The sequence below is a fragment of the Loxodonta africana genome, chromosome 7 (genome assembly GCF_030014295.1).
Source record: "Loxodonta africana isolate mLoxAfr1 chromosome 7, mLoxAfr1.hap2, whole genome shotgun sequence".
Classification (NCBI taxonomy): Eukaryota; Metazoa; Chordata; class Mammalia; order Proboscidea; family Elephantidae; genus Loxodonta; species Loxodonta africana.
The window spans coordinates 84,136,073-84,156,292 of NC_087348.1; the positions used below are offsets into that span (position 1 = coordinate 84,136,073).

The 20,220-nt window shown below is 36.7% G+C and overlaps 1 protein-coding gene across 1 annotated transcript; it reads right to left on the minus strand.

Moving 5' to 3' along the window:
• Positions 1-2,100: 2,100 nt before the first annotated feature.
• Positions 2,101-3,207, minus strand: LOC100659096 (olfactory receptor 52A1-like). The gene has a single exon (XM_003421450.3). The coding sequence runs from the start codon at positions 3,205-3,207 to the stop codon at positions 2,260-2,262; it is 948 nt and encodes a 315-aa protein (XP_003421498.2). The 3' UTR covers positions 2,101-2,259.
• Positions 3,208-20,220: the final 17,013 nt, after the last annotated feature.

Consider the following 20,220-nt stretch of genomic DNA (forward strand, 5'->3'; position numbering starts at 1 on the left):
GAAGGTCAGAATCAGGAAAACAATGAAGGTCAAAGTTCTGGAGAGAAGAAAACCACAGAGAAGTGAACTCTAACATCTCTGTCACCAACTTCACCAAGTATTTGGCTAACTCTTAAACTGTACAAGTGCAAGTGATAGCCAAGAGATTCGGCAGAAAACAGGAGTTGAAAGGCTAAAAACCTCAGCAGAGATGTCAGCAGCCAGTTGTTACTGGGCAGATAAAGCACAGATCTCAAACCTTGACAGTCTAGAGTAGCCTTGATAAACACCCTGAGCTTTTTGCTGAGATGTTAGTAGAACCAGGCTCAGAATTAAGAGCCTCAGAAATGCTCACTCTCCCAGTGGGGATCACAAAGAAGGAAGAGCTATGTCATAACATTAAGGGCAAAATTTAGACAAAATCTAACATACCCTAAAGCAGCTCTTGATATGATCGACATGATCCCCTGATTCTATATCTTCCCACCAAAGAAAATGTAACCCTCTTAGGAGAAAGACATGACCTAAAGAATCTACAATTTCTTATTAATATATTTTAAGTATCTAATAAAAGATTATAAAACCTACTAAATATAAGACCAGAAAGTACAGGAAACTATTAGACTACAGAAATATACTTGCAGGTGAATAATTTAAGATTAAACATAATAAGAGACAAAATAGTCAAGATTAAAATATTCAAGAAAATGAGAATTTCTGCCAAGGTCTTGAATGCATAAAACCTGAGAACAGGCAAAAAAATGTATTAATTATCTTCAAAGGAGCAATATCAACACTGGTAGCTAGCTTTACAAGAAGAAAATATGAAAGCTGGGGGGCAATGGATGGCATCTGAAAAAACAGGGGTGGGGGACTTTGAATTTTAGACTCATGAAAGTGTCTTTCAAAAATGAACACAAAATAAAGGCATTTTCTGACACTCACCTGAGCATATTTATGTGTTTTACCTTAGTGCACTAGCTAAAATCTCAAATTCAATATGAAATAAGCAAAAAAAAAAAAAAAAAAAATTGCTGTCAAGTCGATTCTGACTCAGTGACACAGGGTCGCTATGAATATGGAAGAGGAGTAGCGAAAATAGATGTCCTTGACTTGTTTTTGATCTTAGAGAAAATTTCGCTGAAGCTGTCATGAATTTCATGTATTTTTTCTGAATATTTTGAGGTCAATTATATGATTTCTTCAGTTCATTTATTTAATGTAGTTTTGTACATAGTCAATTGTTAAAACAATTTTACATTAGGGAATAAACTGTACTTGATTATTTCATATTATCATTTTATTTATTGCTGTATTTGATTTGTCATTCTTTTGTTATTTTCATGGCTGTTATTGGTCGTATAATACCCTCATCATCTTTGGAATCAGTTATACTGACTTCATAAACTGAACTTGGAATTATTTTTTAGCTCAATGTTTTCCGAAAAAGTTTATTTTGAGATTGGTTTTATTTGTTTAAAAGTTTGAAAAAACTTCAATAGCAGTACCTATGGCATGGAGAGTTTTGTTTTTACTTATTTATTTATTTTTGAGGGTGCCTGTTTTGCAATTTGTGACTTGAAAGAAACATTTTTATTTTATTTTATTTTGTTTACATTATTGAAATCACTGGCAAGAATTTATTTATAATATTCCATTATTGTGTTAATATTTCTACTATTCAGTGATATGCTTTTTTCTTTCCTTGTATCATCCATTTGTGGTTACTTTCTTTTTTATTTATTATTAATATTATTGCTTTGTCAGTTTTTAGCTATTTTTCAACCATCACTTGTTTATATTTCATTAATTTTTGGTTCTGTTGCTATTATTTGTATCATCCTACTTACTTTTGTTTAATTCGCTCCCTTTTTCCTTGTTTTTCAAGGTAGAAATTTAGACCATTGATTTATTTTATGTAAATAAACAGTAATACAATCAGCCACTACATAAGTGCTAAAAGTATTAACAAAACACTGCAACAGAAGTGCTGTTTAAAGAGAAATCCATAGTTTAAATCCACATATTTCAAAGAATAATACTTATAATGACTTAAGTGTCTTATTAAGAAGTATAAAGAATAGAAGGATTGAGTGTATGGAGAGATAGTATCCAACTTAATCTAAATACAGTTTATATCATCCTAAATAAAGTTGTGAAATAAATGCCTCTTGGATTGAGTATAGTGATTGGGAGCCCCCAGTAATAAGCATAGAGTCTAATCAATCTCCATCCTTAGGAAGTAAGCTATCTTCCCCATGACCGCAAACGTTTGATAGATTACTGGAACTTACAATTCAGAAGAAAAATCTGTGCCACCCGCTCGAAGATTACTTTATTTTTTACACCATAGACAATAGGGTTGAGTGCAGGTGGTACAAGCAGGTAGATGGTAGACAAAAAAATGTGGGTAGAGGGGGCAACATGTCCAAAACGGTGGCTGAAAAACGAGAAGAAAGCAAGAATATAAAACTCAAGGAAGACAAAAATATGAGCTGTGCATGTGTTAAAAGCTTTGAGTTGTGCTTCCTTTTGGTTTAGATGAAAAACAGCCTGGAAAATCAGGATGTAGGATATGAGAATAAAAATCATGTCAAATCCCAGAATTGTAAAACCAACAAAGAGGCCACATATTTTATTCACACGAATGTCTTCTGCAGCCAGCTTGACCACAGCCATGTGCTCACAGTAAGTATGGGCAATAACAGTGGATTGGAAAAGATGAAATCTTTTGATTAGAATGGGTAATAGGCCGACAAGCACTATTGCTCGAGTGGCCACCACCAACAACATCCAAACCAGGATGGAAGGTGTAAGGATAGATGTGTGCCTCAGCGGGTCACAGATGGCAACATAGCGGTCAAAGGCCATGGCCAACAGGATACCAGATTCCATGCCCTGCAAGGCGTGGATGAAGAAGAGCTGGGCTAGACAGGCATCAAAGGCCATGGAACGAGAGCCAAACCAGAAGATGGCCAACATCTTGGGCGCAATGGCTAAACAGAGCCCTACATCAGTGGCAGCCAGCACTGCCAGGAAGACGTACATAGGCTGATGCAGGCTGTGTTCTGCGGGAATGATGACCAGTAAAATGATGTTTCCCAGAAAAGCCACCAGGCACACTGCAAAGAAGGAAAGCCCAATCCAAAACTGCACATGCTCTAGGCCAGGGATGCCAATCAGGGTCACTGTTCCGGGGTCCAGATATGATAAGTTGAAGGATGCCATGGAGGTTAGTGGTATCTCTTCTCACCAGTGATTCTGATACCTGCAGAAGAAGAACTTGAATGGGAAGTAAAAAGACCATAGCCCTCACTATTATCCAGATGTCTGGAACATTGAACAAATAAGCCCAGCGCTTTGGGTGGTAATTTGGTCAGGTGATCCTGAGAATCAACACTGCATGTCAGGGGAGTATAGGAAAACACTTTTGCAAAACCTTAGCTAGAGCTATTTATGAAGGTGAAAATCAGGAGAAAGTTTGAGGATTTTTTACTTAGCTCTTGTGGAAATGAGAACCATGAGTCTGAAAGCACTGGTCTTTTATGTCTTCTGTGAGCTCTAGGTTAGGTTGATGGAAGAACAACCATTTTCTTCTTTATCTACGTCTCGATGCCAGCCCAGTTTCATTACATTTGGAAATGACCCTGGGGCCTTTGAGGTCCCAAAAGAGATTCTGTTTCTGTAGGCCCGGGAACATTAGTGCATGGTCCTATGAGAGCTTTCACTCTCAGACACACTGCTCTTGTTCCCAGGGAGCAGGTTATTTGTCCCTGCCTCTTTGGAATTGGTGTTTAAACAGGGTTTGGTGAGGGCAAGTTTAACTTTCTTATACTCACTCACTCTCTGATCAAGGTAGTCAAGTCTCTGTTTGGCAGGGCACTAAATATTGCTCTTAGAGAAGTTTTGAAGAGGATGGTTTGCTTTCAGAGGCTGCCTGGGGTGGTTGGTTCACTAAACAAATTGAGGCCCATTTATATTTAGGGTGAATATGTTGAGTGGAATCCGGGAGGTAGGATATGCAGGATGTTTCTACAGAGATGTAGAAGATTTAAAAGAAAAAAAAAGAACTATATATCTCTCTCTATATATATATAAAAAAAAATGGAAACCCTGATGGCGTAGTGGTTAAGTGCTATGGCTGCTAACCAAAGGGTCAGCAGTTCGAATCCACAAGGCGCTCCTTGGAAACTCTATGGGGCAGTTCTACCCTGTCCTATAGGGCTGCCATGAGTGGGAATTGACTTGATGGCACTGGGTTTGGTTTCTATATATATATATACATATGTATATGAAGAGAGAATACGAAGACACAGATTTCAAGAAGGGCCATAAAAACATGACAGAGCATAGTTAAAAGTACAATGTATCTAGTTTAGACATACCCTGCAACTAGATTAGCATGATTACGTTCTGTTTTGTTTCCCCAGAGGTGAAAGAACAGTGGCTCACTAGACTCTTGAGGTTTAAGTTTGCATACCCTTCCGCTTTGCACATTGTGAATCTCACCGTTCTTTTTAATAACTTTATACTAACACCATACCTCTATATGGTGACTATTATACACTAAATTATACTGTGATTAATTACCTGTAGTTTGAATTCAAATGTTCCTTTTAATATAATACCCAACTCTGAATATTTTCCCAGTGCTTCAATCTTTTCAGAATTTGAATCAAGTTCTCTTTTGGGGGATCAAAATCTCGAATTTAAGAAAAAAACATCTTTATCTTCATTCACACTCTTTAACATTTGAACCATTTCACATGTTTTCTATAATGTGCCCCAGTCCTAACACTCATCTTAATCCTCCCGCAAAGAGGTTTCCTTTGTTCTGGTCACATCCATACTCTCTGGGAAGAAAATTTCTGTATGAATAGCAAGGGAAGTCTATTTCTCTCTGGAGGGTAATCTCTTGAAAAATGTCAAAGAAGTATCTGATTCAAGGATACTTTAATTACTTGCAGGATGGTATAAATGGAATTTTTAGTGCAATAATTCTTACATGAATAAAGACATGATAGGGTAAACTGAGATCCCTTTGCTTGTGATTCTCTAACAATAATGAGTGGCCTGTGTGTGTCAGAATCAACTCAAAGGAAACACGTGTGGGTGTTTGTTGTTGAGGTTGTTTTCTCCGTTTATATCCAGAGTAGTCTTAAGATATGGATTGAAACTATAAACATTGTTGCAAAAAATAGTTTCTTTCAATGTTTTATGTAGTATTTCAGAGTATTTGGTGGTGAGATGGTAAGTGTATGGAATATGTTGCTAACAGTTATGAATTTGAGTTGCCAGAAATGGCTGAATTTGAAAAACAAAGAAATCTCATAAGCTAACTATGTTAGTATGTATTAAAGAATCAATAAGTCACTGCTTGATAGTGTGAAAGCAAAAATAAATATTATACAGAGCTACATCCAGCTGATGATATGATATCTTTGTCTTATTGTTTGCCTATTAATTAGCTAGTGGTTAAAATAAGGGTTTAAAAATCAAAAGGATTACTTGACTAGTAATCCCAGATCAACTAGTTAACATTAATGGAATTTTCCCAAAGTACTGTACATATGGAAAGCCTAGTGGCATAGTGATTAAGCACCATGGCTGCTAAGCAAAGGGCCGGCAGTTTGAATCAGCCAGGCGCCCCTTGGAAACTCTATGGGGTAGTTCTACTCTGTCCTATAGGGTCAGTATGAAATGGAATCGACTCGACGGCACTGGCTTTGTTTTTTTTTTTTTTTTGGTTTACCATACATATTAACCAAAGTTTAAAAAAAAACAGATCCTCTGCCATTGAGTAGATGGCAACTCATGGCGACCCCACAGGGTCTGCAAGGCTGTGAATCTCTGGATGCAAACCTCCACAGTGGAACTGCTGGTGGTTTGAAACCGTCGACCTTTTGTTAGCAGTCTAGCTCTTTCAACACCGAGCCATCAGGGCTCCTTATCCAAAGTTTACTTAAATTAAGGACGATAACCTCACTCACCTCACTGTTAAGTGAGATCACATACAAAACATATCCATGGGTGGAAAAGTTCCAATATTCGATATGTAGTAGATTATAAAAAGCCCAATTATTTGGTCAAGACAGAGACAGACTGAAATATTGGTAGACAAAACACTGAGAGATGAAAACTTCATGATCAATGAAGAAAACTTCATGAGAAGATGAAAGTTTTGGAAACAAAGAACTTACTTCCACATTCTAGCGTATTTGTTGTTGTCATTAAGTGGTATAGAGTTTGCTCTAAAAGAGGCCCTTAGTACTACAGAAGGAAAGACTGTCCAGTCCTGCGTCATGCTCAAAACAATTGCTATGTTTTAGTCCATTGTTTCAGCCACTGTGTCAATCCATCTCGTCAAGGGTCTTCCTCATTTTGCTAACCCTCTACCTTACTAAGCGTGATGTCTTTCTCCAGGGACTGGTCACTCCTAGCTACATGTCCAAAATATGTGAGATGAAGTCTCTTCATTCTCACTTCCAAGGAGCACTCTGGCCATACTTCTTCTGAGAAAGACTTGTTCATTCTTCTGACAGCCCAGAGTATATTTAATATTCTCTGCCAACACCATAATTCAAAGGCATCAATTCTTCTTCCGTATTCATTGTACAGCTTTCATATACACATGCGGTGATTGAAAATATCATGACTTAGGTCAGGGCACCTTAGTCCTCCGAATGATATCTCTGCTTTCCCACACTTTAATGAGGTTTTTTGCAGCAGATTTGCCGAATGAAATACCCTGTTTGATTTTTTGACTGCTGCTTCCGTGGGCATTGATTATGGATCCAAGTAAATTAAATTCTTGACAACCTCAAATTTTTTTCCATATCACAATGCTGTTTATTGGTCCATTTGTGAGAATTTTTGTTTTCTTTATGTTGAGGTGTAATCCATACTAAAGGCTGTGGTCTTTGATCTTCATCAGTAAGTGCTTCAAGTCCTTTACTCTTTCAGCAAGCAAGGTTGTATCATCTGCACATCACGGGTCATTAATGAGTCTTCCTCTAATCCAGTGCAGCATTCTTTTCATATAGTCTGAATTCTCCAATTATTCGTTCAGCATACAGAATGAATAAACGTCATGAAAGTTTAAAACACTGATGCACACCATTCCTAATTTTAAACCACACAGTATGTGTTTGTTCTGTCCAAATGACTGCCTCTTGATCTATGTATAGGTTCTACATGAGCACAATTAATTGTTCTGGAAATCCCATTCTTTGCAATGTTATCCATAATTTGTTATGATCCATGCAGTCCAATGCCTTTGTATAATCGATGAAACATAGGTAAACATCGTTCTGGTATTCTCTGCATTCAGCCATGTTATACCTGACATCAGCAATGATATCCCTCTTTCCAAATCCTCTTCTGAATCCAGCTTGAATTTCTGGCAGTTCCCTGTAGATATACTGTCGCAACCATTTTAAAATTATCTTCAGCAACATTTTACCATTAATTAATGATATTGTTTGATAATTTCTGCATTCTTTGGAATGAGCACAAATATTGATCTCTTCCAGGTGGTTGGCCAGGTAGCTGTCTCCCAAATTTCTTGGCATAGACATGTGAATGAGAGCTTCCAGAGCCAAATTTGTTTGTTGTTAACATCTCAGTAGACATCCTGTCAATTCCTAGAGACCTGTTTATTGCCAATATTTTCATTGCAGCTTGGACTTCTTCTTTCCATACCATCAGTTCTTGATCAAATGCTGACTCCTGATAATACCTGGAGTGGTTGAACATCTACAAATCCTTTTTGATGGAAGCACTCTGTGTATTAATTTCTTCCTTCTTCTTTCAAGCTTCCTGTGTTGTTCTCTTTTTTTCTTTTGTCAATAGAGTCCTTCAATATTGCAACGCGAAGACTGAATTTTTTCTTCTCTTCTTTCAGATTGAGAAATCCCAAGTGTTTTCTTCCCTTTTGGTTTTCTAACTCTAGGGCTTTCATATCTCATTATAATATTTACTTTGTCTTCTTTGAGCCACCCTTTGAAATTTTCTGTTCATCTCTTTAACCTCATAATTTCTTCAATTCACTTTATCTACGTTTAAAAGCAAGTTTCAGAGCCTCTTACATGCATTTTGGTCTTTCTTTCCTGTCTTTTTAATGACCTTTGTTTTCTTCACGCATGATGTGTTTGATGTCATCCCAGAACTTGTCTGATCTTTGGTCATTAGTGCTTGATGCATCAAGTCTGTTCTTGAGATACTTTCCAAATTCGGGTGGGAGATATTCCAGGTCATTTTTTTTTTTTTACTGTAAGTCTGAAAGCTAGTTAGGGTATCAGCTTCTTACTTTGAGCTTGTTCATTTGATGCTTAGTTCGAGGAATAGACAATTATATATGATATATATATTTATATATTTCTGTTTATTTATGTATATATATATAGGAGGGGGAGAGAAAAAGAGAGAGCTCTGGTCATGCAGTGGTTAAGAGCTATGGCTGCTAACCAAAATGTTGGCAGTTACAATCCACCAGCTGCTACTTGGGAACTCTATTTGGCAGTTCTATTCTCTCCTATGAGTCAGAATCGACTTGATGGCACTGGGTTTGGTTTTGGTTTTATTCTCTCCCATAGGGTTGCTATGAGTCAGAATCAACTCAACAGCAACGAGTTTTTTTTTTCTTTTATATTTGTGTGTGTGTGTGTGTGTATATATATATATATATATATATACACACAAATATATAGAGTCTGGTGTATAAGGCTGCTTATTCCTCCAAGTAGGCATCAATCTTGTATACTAGAATATCTACTCATATATTTGTGTATGTACATATATATATGTATAAAAATGTATGTGCATATATATTTATATTTCATATATATATAACCAAACCAAAAAAAACCAAAGTCGTTGCCTCAGAGTTGATTCCAACTCATTGTGACCCTGTTGGACAGAGTAGAACTGCCCCATAGAGTTTCCAAGAAGCAGCTAATCTTTTCCTTGTATCTTTAGTTTTCTTACTCTTCCTTGCTCCTGAAAGGGTGAGACCAGTGGAGTATTCTAGACGGCTGCTCACAGACTTTTAAGACCTCAGATGCCACTCACCAAGGTAGAATGTAAAACATATTCTTTAAAAACTGTGTTATGCCATTTGAGCTAGATATTCCCCAAGATCATGGTCCACACAGCCCTCAGCTCAGCAATTTGGTCCCTCAGGGAGTTCAGATGTGTCTACGGAGCTACCATGACTTTGCCTTGTTCAGGCTGTTCTGGCTTCCCCAGTATTGTATACTGTCTTACCCCTCACCAAAGTTCCCACTTATCTATTTTCTATTGTTTTTCCATCCCCACCCCTCCGCTCCCTCATAACCACCATCAAAGATTGTTTCTTTTTGTGTGTAAACCTTTTCAATAGTGTTTAAGGTAGTTGTCTCATACAATATTTGCCCTTTTGTGATTGACTTCTTTCACTCAGCATAGTGCCCTCCAGATTCATCCATGTTATGACATGATGCTTCACAGATTCACCATTGTTCTTTATCGTTGCCTAATACTCCACTGTGAGTATGTGCCACAGTTTGATTATCCATTCATCTGTTGGTGGGCATCTAGGTTGTTTCCATCTTTTTGTTATTGTGAACAATGCCGCAATGAACATGGGTGTTCATATACCCATTCACGTGATGACTTATTTCTCTAGGGTATATTTCTAGGAGTGGGAATTCTGGTTCATATGGTATTTCCCTTTCTAGCTTTCTAAGGAAGCACCATATCATTTTCCGAAATGGTTGCATCATTTTGCATTCCCACCAGCAATGCATAAGAGTTCCATACCCCCTACAGCCTCTCCAAAGTTTGTTATTTTCTGATTCTGGCCAGTAATGCTGGGGTGAGATGATAAATCGTTGTGGTTTTAATTTACATTTCTCTAATGTCTAGAGATAATGAGCCCTTCCTCATGTGTATGTTAGCCGCTTGAATGTCTTCTTTGGTGAAGTGTCTGTTCATTTCCTTTACTCTTTTTTAAATTGGATTATTTGTCTTTTTGTTGTAGAGGTGTTGGTTTTTCTTGTAGATTTTAGAGATTAGACCTCTGTCTGATTTGTAATAGCCAAATTTTTTTCCCAGTCTGTAGGCTCTCTTTTTTCCTCTTTTGGTGAAGTCTTTTGATGAGCATTTAAGTGTTTAATTTTTAGAAGATCCCAGTTATCTAGTTTATCTTCTGAAGTTTGTGTGTTGTTAGCTGTGGTGTGTATACTGTTACTGCTGTGTATTAGGGTCTCTAGTGTCGATCTTATCTTTTTCTTCTATGAACTATGAAGTTTTTGGCTTTATATTTAGGTCTTTGATCCATTTTGAATTAGTTTTTGTATAAGAGGTGAGGTATGGATCCTGTTTCATTTTTTGCAGGTGGACATCCAGCTTTGCCTGCAGCATTTGTTAAAAAGGCAGTCTTTTCCCCAGTTGATGGACTTTAGGGCCTTATCGAAGATCAGGTGACCATAAGTAGTTGGATTTACATCTGGGTTCTCAATTCTCAATTCTGTTTCATTGGTCAGTGTATCTCTCCTTTTACCAGTAGCAGGCTGTTTTGACTACTGCAGCTATATACTAGGCTCTGAGGTCAGGTAGGAAACCCCGGTGGCATAGATGTTAAGAGTCACATCTGCTAACCAAAAAGTCAGCATTTCGAATCCACCAGGTACTCCTTGAAATCTCTATGGGACAGTTCTACTCTGTCCTATACGGTTGCTTTGAGTCAGAATAGACTTGACGACAAAGGGTATGGGAGGTCAGGTATTGTGAGTCCTCCTACTTTATTCTTCATCTTCAATAGTGCTTTACTTATCCAGGGCCCCTTCCTTTCCATATGAAGTCAATGATAAGGTTTTCCATCTCTTTAAAGACTGTTGCTGGTATTTTGATCAGGGTTACTTTATATTTGTAAATCACTTTGGGTAAAATTGTCATTTTCACAATGTTTAATCTACCTAACCATGAGCATAGTATGTTTTTTCCATCTATTTATATCTCTTTTGGTTTCTTGCCATAGTGTTTTGTAATTTTTTTTGCATAGGTCTTTAACATCCCTGGTTAGATTTATTCCTAAGTATTTTATTTTTTTTTAGGGGGTATTATAAATGGTATTGTTTTCTTGATATCCGTTTCATTGTTCTCTTTATTGGTGTAAAGGAGTCTAACTGATTTTTGTATTTTTTTACTTGTATCCTGCTAAACTGCTGAATCTTTCTATTATTTCCAGTTGTTTTCTTGCGGAGTTGTTTGGGTTTTCTATGTATAGTACCATATCATCCACAAATAGGGACAGTTTAACTTCTTCATTACCAGTTTGGATGCTTTTTATTTCTTTTGCTCACTTATTGCTCTAGCTAGGACTTCCAGCACAATGTTAAATAGGACTGGTGATAAAGGGCATCATTGTCTTGCTCCTGTTCTCAAGAGAAATGTTTTCAGCCTTTCTCTGTTAAGAATGATGTTGGCTGTTGGTTTTGCATATATTTCCTTCATTATGTTGAGACATTTCCCTTCTACACCTTTTTTATTGAGTTTTTATTGGGAATCTCTTTTGGACTTAGTTGACTGCCTTTTCTGCATCAATTGAGATGGTCCTGTGACTCCTTCCTTTCTTTTTATTTATGTGGTGGATTACATTGATTGATTTTCTAATGTTGAACCATCCTTGCATACCTGGTATGAATCCTACTTGACTGTGCTTTTTTTTTTTTTTTTATATGATCCTTAATTCTTTTTTTTTTTTTTTAATTCTATTGGCTAGAATTTTGTTGAGAATTTTTGCATCTTTATTCATGAGAAATACTGGCCTGTAAGTTCTTTTTTGGGGGCGGGGGCGGGGGAGATGTCTTTGCCTGGTCTTGATATCAGCATTATCCTTGCTTCATAGAATGAATTTGGAAGTATTGCTTCCTTTTTTATGTTCTGAAATAGCTGGAGTAGTACTGGTGTAGTAAGCTCTTCTCTAAATATTTGGTAGAATTCTCCAGTAAAGCCATCTGGGTCAGAGCTTTTGTTGTTGCTATTTTTGGGAGCTTTTTTTTTATTACCTTTTCAGTGTTTTGTTATGGGTCTGTTCAGATTTTCAACATCATTTTATGTTAGTTTGGGTAGGTAGTGTGTTTCTAGAAATTAGTCCATTTTCTGTAGGTTTTCAAATTTGGTGGAGTATAGTTATTCATAATACTCTCTTATGATCCTTTTTATTTCAGTTGGGCCTGTTGTAATGTCCCCCATTTCATTTCTTGTTTGGGTTATTTGTGTCCTCACCTGTTTTCCTTTTGTCAATTTGGCCAGCGTTTTGTCGATTTGGTTGATCGTTTCAGGCAACCAACTTTTGGTTTTGTTTTTTCTTTCTACTGTTTTTTTTCTATTTTCTATTTCATTTATTCCTGCTCTGATCTTTCTTATTTCCTTTCTTCTGATGGCTGTGGGCTTCTTTTGCTATTCTCTTTCTATTAGTTTAAGTTGTGGAACTAATGTTTTGATTTTGTCCCTTTCTTCTTTTTTGATGTATGCATCTATTGCTATAAATTGACCTCTGATCAAAGCCTTTGCTGTGTCCCAAAAGTTTTGGTGTGATGTGTTTTCAGTCTTGTTTAATTCTAGGAACTTTTTGATTCCATCTCTGATTTCTTTTATTACCCAGTGGTTTTTATTCAGTTTCCATGTAACCGATTTTCTTTCCTTGCTTTTCCAGTTGTTAATTTCTACTTGATACCATTGTGGTCAGAGAAGATAATTTGCATTATTTCAATGTTTTGGATTTTGTTGAGGGTTGCTCTGTGGCCTAAGATGTGGTCTATTCTGGAGAACATTCCATGTGCTTTGGAAAAGAATGTGTACTTTGCAAGTGTTGGGTGGAGTACTCTATACGTGTCTATGAGGTCAAGTTGGCTGATATTGCCCTTTAGCTCTTGTGTGTCTTTGTTGAGTTTCTTTCTAGCTATTCTGTCCTTTACCAAGAGTGATGTGTTAAAGTCTCCTACTATTATTGTGGAACCGTCAATTTCTCTTTTCAATGATGTTAGAGTTTGTTTTATGTACTTTGGAGCCCTATTGTTGGGTGCATAGGTATTCATTATGGTTAAGTCTTCATGATGGATCACCCCTTTAATCATTATATAGTGTCCTTCTTTGTCTTTTATGGTGGATTTTGTTTTAAAGTCTATTTTATCTGAGATTAGTACTGCCACTCCTGCTCTTTTTTGGTAGTTATTTGCTTGATATATTTTTTTTCCATCCTTTGATTTTTAATAAATTTATGTCTTTGTTTCTAGGTTGTATCTCTTGTATATAACTTCTTGGTGGACCCTGTTTTTTATCCATTCTGTCACTCTCTGTCTCTTTATGGGTGCTTTATGCCATTTGCATTTAGTGTAATTATTGATAGGTGTGAGTTTATTGCTGTCATTTTTTAGTGCTTTTTTTATCATTGTGCTGATGTTTTATTTGTTCCTCTTACTCTCCTTTGCTGAGTTCTTATTGTTCGTGAATTTCTTTTTCATTACTTTTGTTTTTGTATATTTTGCTTTATTGAGACTTTATATTTTTCTTCTTTATTCAATGAGTAGATTTGTGAACATTTTCGTGGTTACCTTGAACCAGTCTATTACTATTTGGTATCGCCTTGCCTTCCTGTCCGTTGTGGGTGGGGCAAATACAAGCAGCACAAATGGTGCACTTTCTGGCCAGCCAAGCTGCTGCTGACAGCCAGAAAGCAAGGAGGTATAGCAGCAGGGAGAGGATAAGAGATGGGAAAGCATGCGTTGCATATTACTCTGTGCTCTACCTCCTCCTGGGAGCTCCATAAGACTGCTTTCTTGTCCTCCCTGTCTGCCGATCTCCAACTGGAGTTCAAGATGGCAAATCCATGCTGCATTAGCCAGTAGGGAACCTCTACATGTATCTTTCCTCGCTGCCTGTTCTCTGTCAGTTCTTATTTCATTCATTGTGTGATTAAGTTCTTTATCTCTTGGTTTGACACTTCAGGTTCCAGGATTGGTGTTTGTCTCTGTTTTGCTTAGTGTTTTGAGTCTTTGCTGTGGAGAGATGACGTGGTGCTTCTGTCTATGATGCCATATTGGGCAAAAGTTTTTTTCTGTTTTATTTAAAACCAAGTGAGTATAAAGAATTTTTTCCATAGATACATATAATATTTTTAAGAACCAGTGGTCTAAGACTCAAGCTGTCCTGCTGAGGGAAGGCCCCTGAGACAATTGAGGAAGACTCGGCCCCCTTTCTCCTCCCCATAACCCTTCCTGGATATTCTAAATTCTCTAAGGATTTAGAAGGTTAGTTCTGAACTCAAATTTGTAACTCCCAATAGTTTCTTTCCCTGACATCATGGGGAAGCAATCTCTGCTCCATGCCCAGGGGAGACTTGAGCATCTGGAAGCATGACTATACCTGAGCTCATTTGGAAAAGCTGTACATGATAAGAAAGCTGTATAGCTGCCCTCAGGCAATGTGGGTGCTCATCCTGACTCCCATAGAAACCCTGGCAAGGTAAGGCAATACATGATCTCTCTCATTTGTGTTACGGTCACGATGAAAAATGGTCAGGCAGGAAAGTTCCAGTGCTGTAGTCAGAGTAGACAGAGTCAGAAAATAAAAAGTGAAGTTTCCTGAAGATCTTTATATGTATATCTTGAAAGGACTACCCCTATGTTAATAGCAGGAGGCATAAGGAGCAGAACGGTGACAGAGTTCACCTGTGTTGGCCACTGATCCTTGAGTATATATAGAAATTTAAATATAATAAAGAAATTTTTAATGTACTACAGTTTGGGGGGATTAGAGTGTAATTAAGTTACAGTGACTTTATTGGTTGTCTTAAATTTATATTCATGTTGTTTACTAGAAAACTAATAGCACTTCCTTATCTTCTTTTTCTTTCTTCTCTTTTTTAATTTATTCATTGGAACAACAGGCAAATGTATGAAAAGACATGGTCTCTGCCCAGTAGGATTTGCAATACAATAAAGGAGGAAGATATGCAAAAACATATAATACAATATGAAAAAAAGATAGAGAATAGGTAAGTCCCTTTGCACATACCGTAGGGACACTGTGGAGGGGTGTTACTGATGTTTCAGTTTGCTAGAAAAATAATTTCAGAGAAGCTGATATGTGAGTAGAATCTTCAGTTCTTATCAAAAATCTACTGAGGATATTTATGTGTGAAAAAGTACCATTAAGAACGATAAGACAAGATCACTGCTTTCATAGATTAAGTAGTTTAATGCAGAGAATATGGAAGAAGGTATTTCAAGGAGTTAGACCTATTCCTTCATATTTTATAAGACATGGAAGAACACATCTCATTAGTTATTTCTTGGTTTATATTTTTGTTGATGAATGCCATTACAATTCTTCTGCATTAGTTATATACTTATCATGAACTAAAAAAACTATCTAGGTAATAAATACATTGAATACATCTGCAGTATTCAAAAAATTCATACAAAAGCAATAAAGCTAAATCACACCCTGTCTATATGACTTTCTATCCATTACCTATTTTAGACTCCTCCAAGGTGGCCGTGCAACTTTTTAGATTACTTTTTGTGTTTATAGGATTCATAACATAAATGTGTTTTTACTGGATATTTATATAATTTTATATACAGTATTGATAGGAAAATTTATCGAATATATATAATTTTTTAATTTGGATGTTTTAAATATCAGTTTATATGTGTTCACCTTTATTTATCTTAACTGTTGCTGAGTAGTCCACATAAGAACTTACCACAGATTTTTTTTTTTTTAACTCTTTCTTTTTTGAGGGACATTTTGAATGCTTCAATTTTTCTTGTACTACCAGCAATTTTGCAGTTAAAATCACTGTACATACTTCCATATGTATTTGTGAAAATTATTTTTAGGGTAGCAATTAGTTAATTGTTCTGCAAAAATATTTTTTAATAACATTGGTTACTACACAATCTTCCTCTAGAAATTGGGCCATTTCATAATCCTATCATTTGTGCTTAAGACTTGGCATTTATTCTAAACCTCGCTAACATTTGTTATCATTGATCTTGATATTTTGTTGGCTAAACAGTTAATATACATTTTGTATTACTTACATTAAATTTTCAATTTTCTGATTACCAATGAGGATAAAATCAATTTTAATCTAACTGTACAGTTGCATTCACTTCTCTGTGTATTTTCTTTCTACATACATTCATGTGTCACTTAATGTCCAGGATACATTCAGTGAAATAGGAAATTTTGTGATTTGGATGTTGTGTGAACACTATATTGCAGCCGGTCCCTGGGTTATGAAGTCCAATGTATGTACAGACCATAGTTACTAACCAACCCCCATTAAAGCCTATTATATTGAAAATTCAAGATATAGTGGTTCATGATAACCAAGGGGCACTACTTTTCAACTTCATCAAAATGCCATTATCATTAAAAAAAAAAATTAGTACTATATTATTAAGTTAAAGATATTTTAGTGTTTCTGAAAGAGTTTCTTTAATGAGTTTTATGCATAAAAATGCATCCATTAATAAACCAGACCCATTGCCTTGGAGTCAATTCCGACTCATAGCAACCCTATAGGGTAGAGTAGAACTGCTACATATGGCTTCTATGCAGTGGTTGTTGATTCGAACTGTTGACCTTTTTGTTAGCAGCCAAGCTCTTAACCACTCTATCACCAGGGCTCCATAGAAAGGTGCAGCATATACTATATACTAAGACCAACTTTTGGCTGATCCCAGATATGAAACTTACATAAGTTTCCAACTCACATACAAATTCAACTTAAAGACAGATTTAGGGGCATAACTCATTCATAATCTGAGGACTGCTGGAGCACTTGTTGCTGAGGGAACCTGTTGCATTATCTGCATCTGATTACATCTGCTACATCCCATTCTCCATTGGGATTTCTGCACTCTATCATAAACTTCTTGGACCACCGACATATATGTGGTTGGACATTGTCCGAACAAACATTACGTGGTGCGTGACTGTAATCCACACACTTACATTCTGTTAGGTAAACATATTTAAATTGTCTAGGGCATAATGAAACTTATTAAGTTAAGGGATATAACAAAAGGAAAGGGTGAATGTTAAAGCATGAAAGAAAGATGAGAATTTTGATGGAACCACATATACGGATAAAAGGCTTAATTTTGAGATCAAAGCAAGTAAAGTATGTAAAGCCTAGCTCAATGAGTATATACATAATCATGACAGTAGAGTAGGATCAGATTGAGAAAGAGATTTTTGTCTGGTGATGTTAATATTTTCTGTGAGTTATAAACTCGTCTGTTGATTATAGAAAGGGTTAATTAGGAATAGACAGATTTGGACCAGTTCCTGCATAGAATGCTAAAATAGAGTGTGTGGGGGTGCAGGTTCCTTTTTAGCCAGCATTTATTATCAAAGTAATGCTGATGGAGTATTCTAATGTTATATACAGTTCGATCCCCAAGCTCTCCCTCCCAAGTACAAATGGCCTGCCACACCACTAGGGCACTTTATCCCCTCACCTACACAAAAGTGAGCAGACTGACACACCATTAGGGCAGTTTGTCCTAACAGTTAAGGATGAGGGCTATGAAATCAGAGTGTCTGAGCTAGAACCCAAGTCTACCACTTACCATTTACCTTACACAAGTTACTTAAACTCTTCTCATCTTAAGATAGGGATAAAACTTAAATAACTCAATAGACTAAGCACTCTCAGAAAAGCAACAGACTTACAAGAAGTGCTTAGAAATGCTAGCTATTACACTGTTACATAACTTCTCAATAGTCTGAGTTCACTGTATTCTCGTTTAGTCTCAATTTTTACCACGATTCAGAATTGCCATTCCCTAGACTTCCCAAAGCTTCCTTGGCCAGTATATCCAGCTATTTTCATTCTCAAAATAGAATATCCTTTCCTAACATAAAAATCAAACCCATTGCCACCAAGTCGATTTTGACTCATAGTGACTCCATAGGACAGAGTAAAACTGCCCCATAGAGTTTCCAAGGAGCTCCTGGTGGGTTCGAACTGCCAATTCTTTGATTAGCAGCTGTAGCACTTAACCACTATGCTGAAAAAAAAAAAAAAATTTTTTTTTTTTTTTTAGCTGAAATTCAAATAGCCAAATTAAGCTGAAACTTTGGGTATGAAACTTTAAAGACAGGTTAAGAGGCAAAAAATGCCTTTTTTTTTTTTAAAATGTAATCCAATATCAATGTCCAGCTGGCTACACATATTTCAATGGACACTGATTTAAAGGTCATTTTCCTTGGTCACTTGGAACCCTGGCTTGTCTGCTAATCAAAAGGTAGGTGGTTCAAGCACCTCTGCAGTTCCGTTGGAGAAAGATGGAGAAGTATGCTTCTATAGAGATTTACAGCCTTGGCAGCTGTATGAGGGAGTTCTTCTCTGTCCCACATGGTCAGCATGAGTCAGAATGGAATCCACCATGATGGGCTTGGTTTTCTGGTTTGGGGTTTTTCTTTGATCACAAAGAATTCATATTTTACACTTAGCTGTAAAAGACAATAAATAGAGTGTTTCGGAAATAGTGTTCATTGTGTTTCTAAAATAAAGAAAAAATTGTTTTGAGGTATCAGTAGAATTTTCGAAGTGTCATTCTAATAGTTTTTAAAAATAAGTTTAATCAGCACACTGCTGTATGGGAGTGGTGGGAGATAAGTCAATGTAGGGAGCGCATGCTGAGCAAAGAAAAAATCATGAATCAAAGTTGGCATACAATAAATTGCCTACTGCTGAGTTGATTTAGACTCATAGCTATCCTACAGGTGAGAGTAGAACAGCCCCTAGGGTTTCCTAGGCTGTAATCTCTATGGGAGCAAATTGCCAAGTCTTTTCTCCCTGGGAGCCACTGGTGAGTTTTAACTACCATCCCTTTAGTTAGCAGTCAAGTGCTTAACCATTGTGCAACCAGGGATCCCTAAATTGCCTATTGTTGTTGTTGTTGTTAGGTGTCATCTAGTTGTTTCCACCCTATAGTGACCCCATGTAAAACATAAGGGAAAACTTCCCGGTCCTGCAACATCCTCATAGTCAAAGTTAACTTTGAGCCCATTGTTGAAGCCTCTGTGTCAATACATCTCATTGAGGGTCTTCCTCTTTTTCACTGATGCTCTACTTTACCAAACAAGATGTCCTTCTCCAGGGATTGGTCCCTCCTGATAACATGTCCAAAGCACATGAGACCAAGTCTCACCATCCTTGCTTCTAAGGGCCATTCTGGCTGGACTTACTCTGAGACAACTTCGTTCCTTCTTCTGACAGTCCATGGTATATGCAATAATCTTTACCAACAATGTAATTCAAAGCCTTCAATTCTTTGGTCTTTATTCATTGTTCAGCTTTTGCATGGACAAGTATGAGGCAACTGAAAATACCATGGCTTGGATCTGGTGCACCTTAGTCTTCAAGGTGACACCTTTGCTTTTGAACATTCTGAACACGTTAAAGAGGTCTAGTGCAGCAGATTTGCCCAATGCAATAGGTCATTTAATTTCTTGACTGCTGTTTCCATGCATGAAGATTCTGGATCCAAGTAAAAAGAAATCCTTGGTAACTTCAATCGTTTCTCTGTTTATCATGATATTGCTTACTGGTTCAGTTGTGAGGATATTTGTTTTCTTTATGTTGTGGTGTAATTCGTATAAAAGGTTGTGGACTTTGAACTTCATCAGTAAGTGCTTCAAGTCCGCTTTGTTTTCAGCAAGCAAGTTTGTATAATGTGCATATCTCAGGTTGTTAATGAATATTCCTCTAATCCTTATGTCCTGTTCTTTTTCACATAGTCTGGCTTCTTGGGTTCTTTGCTTAGCATACAGGTTGAATAAGTATGGTGAAAGGATACAACCCTGAGTCACAACTTACCTGATTAAAATCATGCAGTATTCCCTTATTGACACAGTATCCCCAGAATGACTGCTCTTGGTCTATATATAGGTCCCGCAATTATGTGTTCTGGAATTTCCATTCTTCGCAACGTTATCCATAATTTGTTATGATCCACAAAGTCAAATTCCTTTGCATAGTCAGTGAAACACGGGTAAACATCTTTCTCATATTCTTTGCTTTCAGGCAAGATTCACCCGACATTAGCAATAATATAACTCCTTTCACATACTTTTCTGAATCTGGCTTGAATTTCTGACAGTTTTCTGTTGATGTACTGCTGCAACCGGTTTTATAATCTTCACCAAAATTTTATTGTATATTAACGATATTGT

Coding starts and splice junctions, on each gene's coding strand:
- LOC100659096 (XM_003421450.3), bottom strand. CDS start 3,207: ATGGCATCCTTCAACTTATCATATCTGGACCCCGGAACAGTGACCCTG.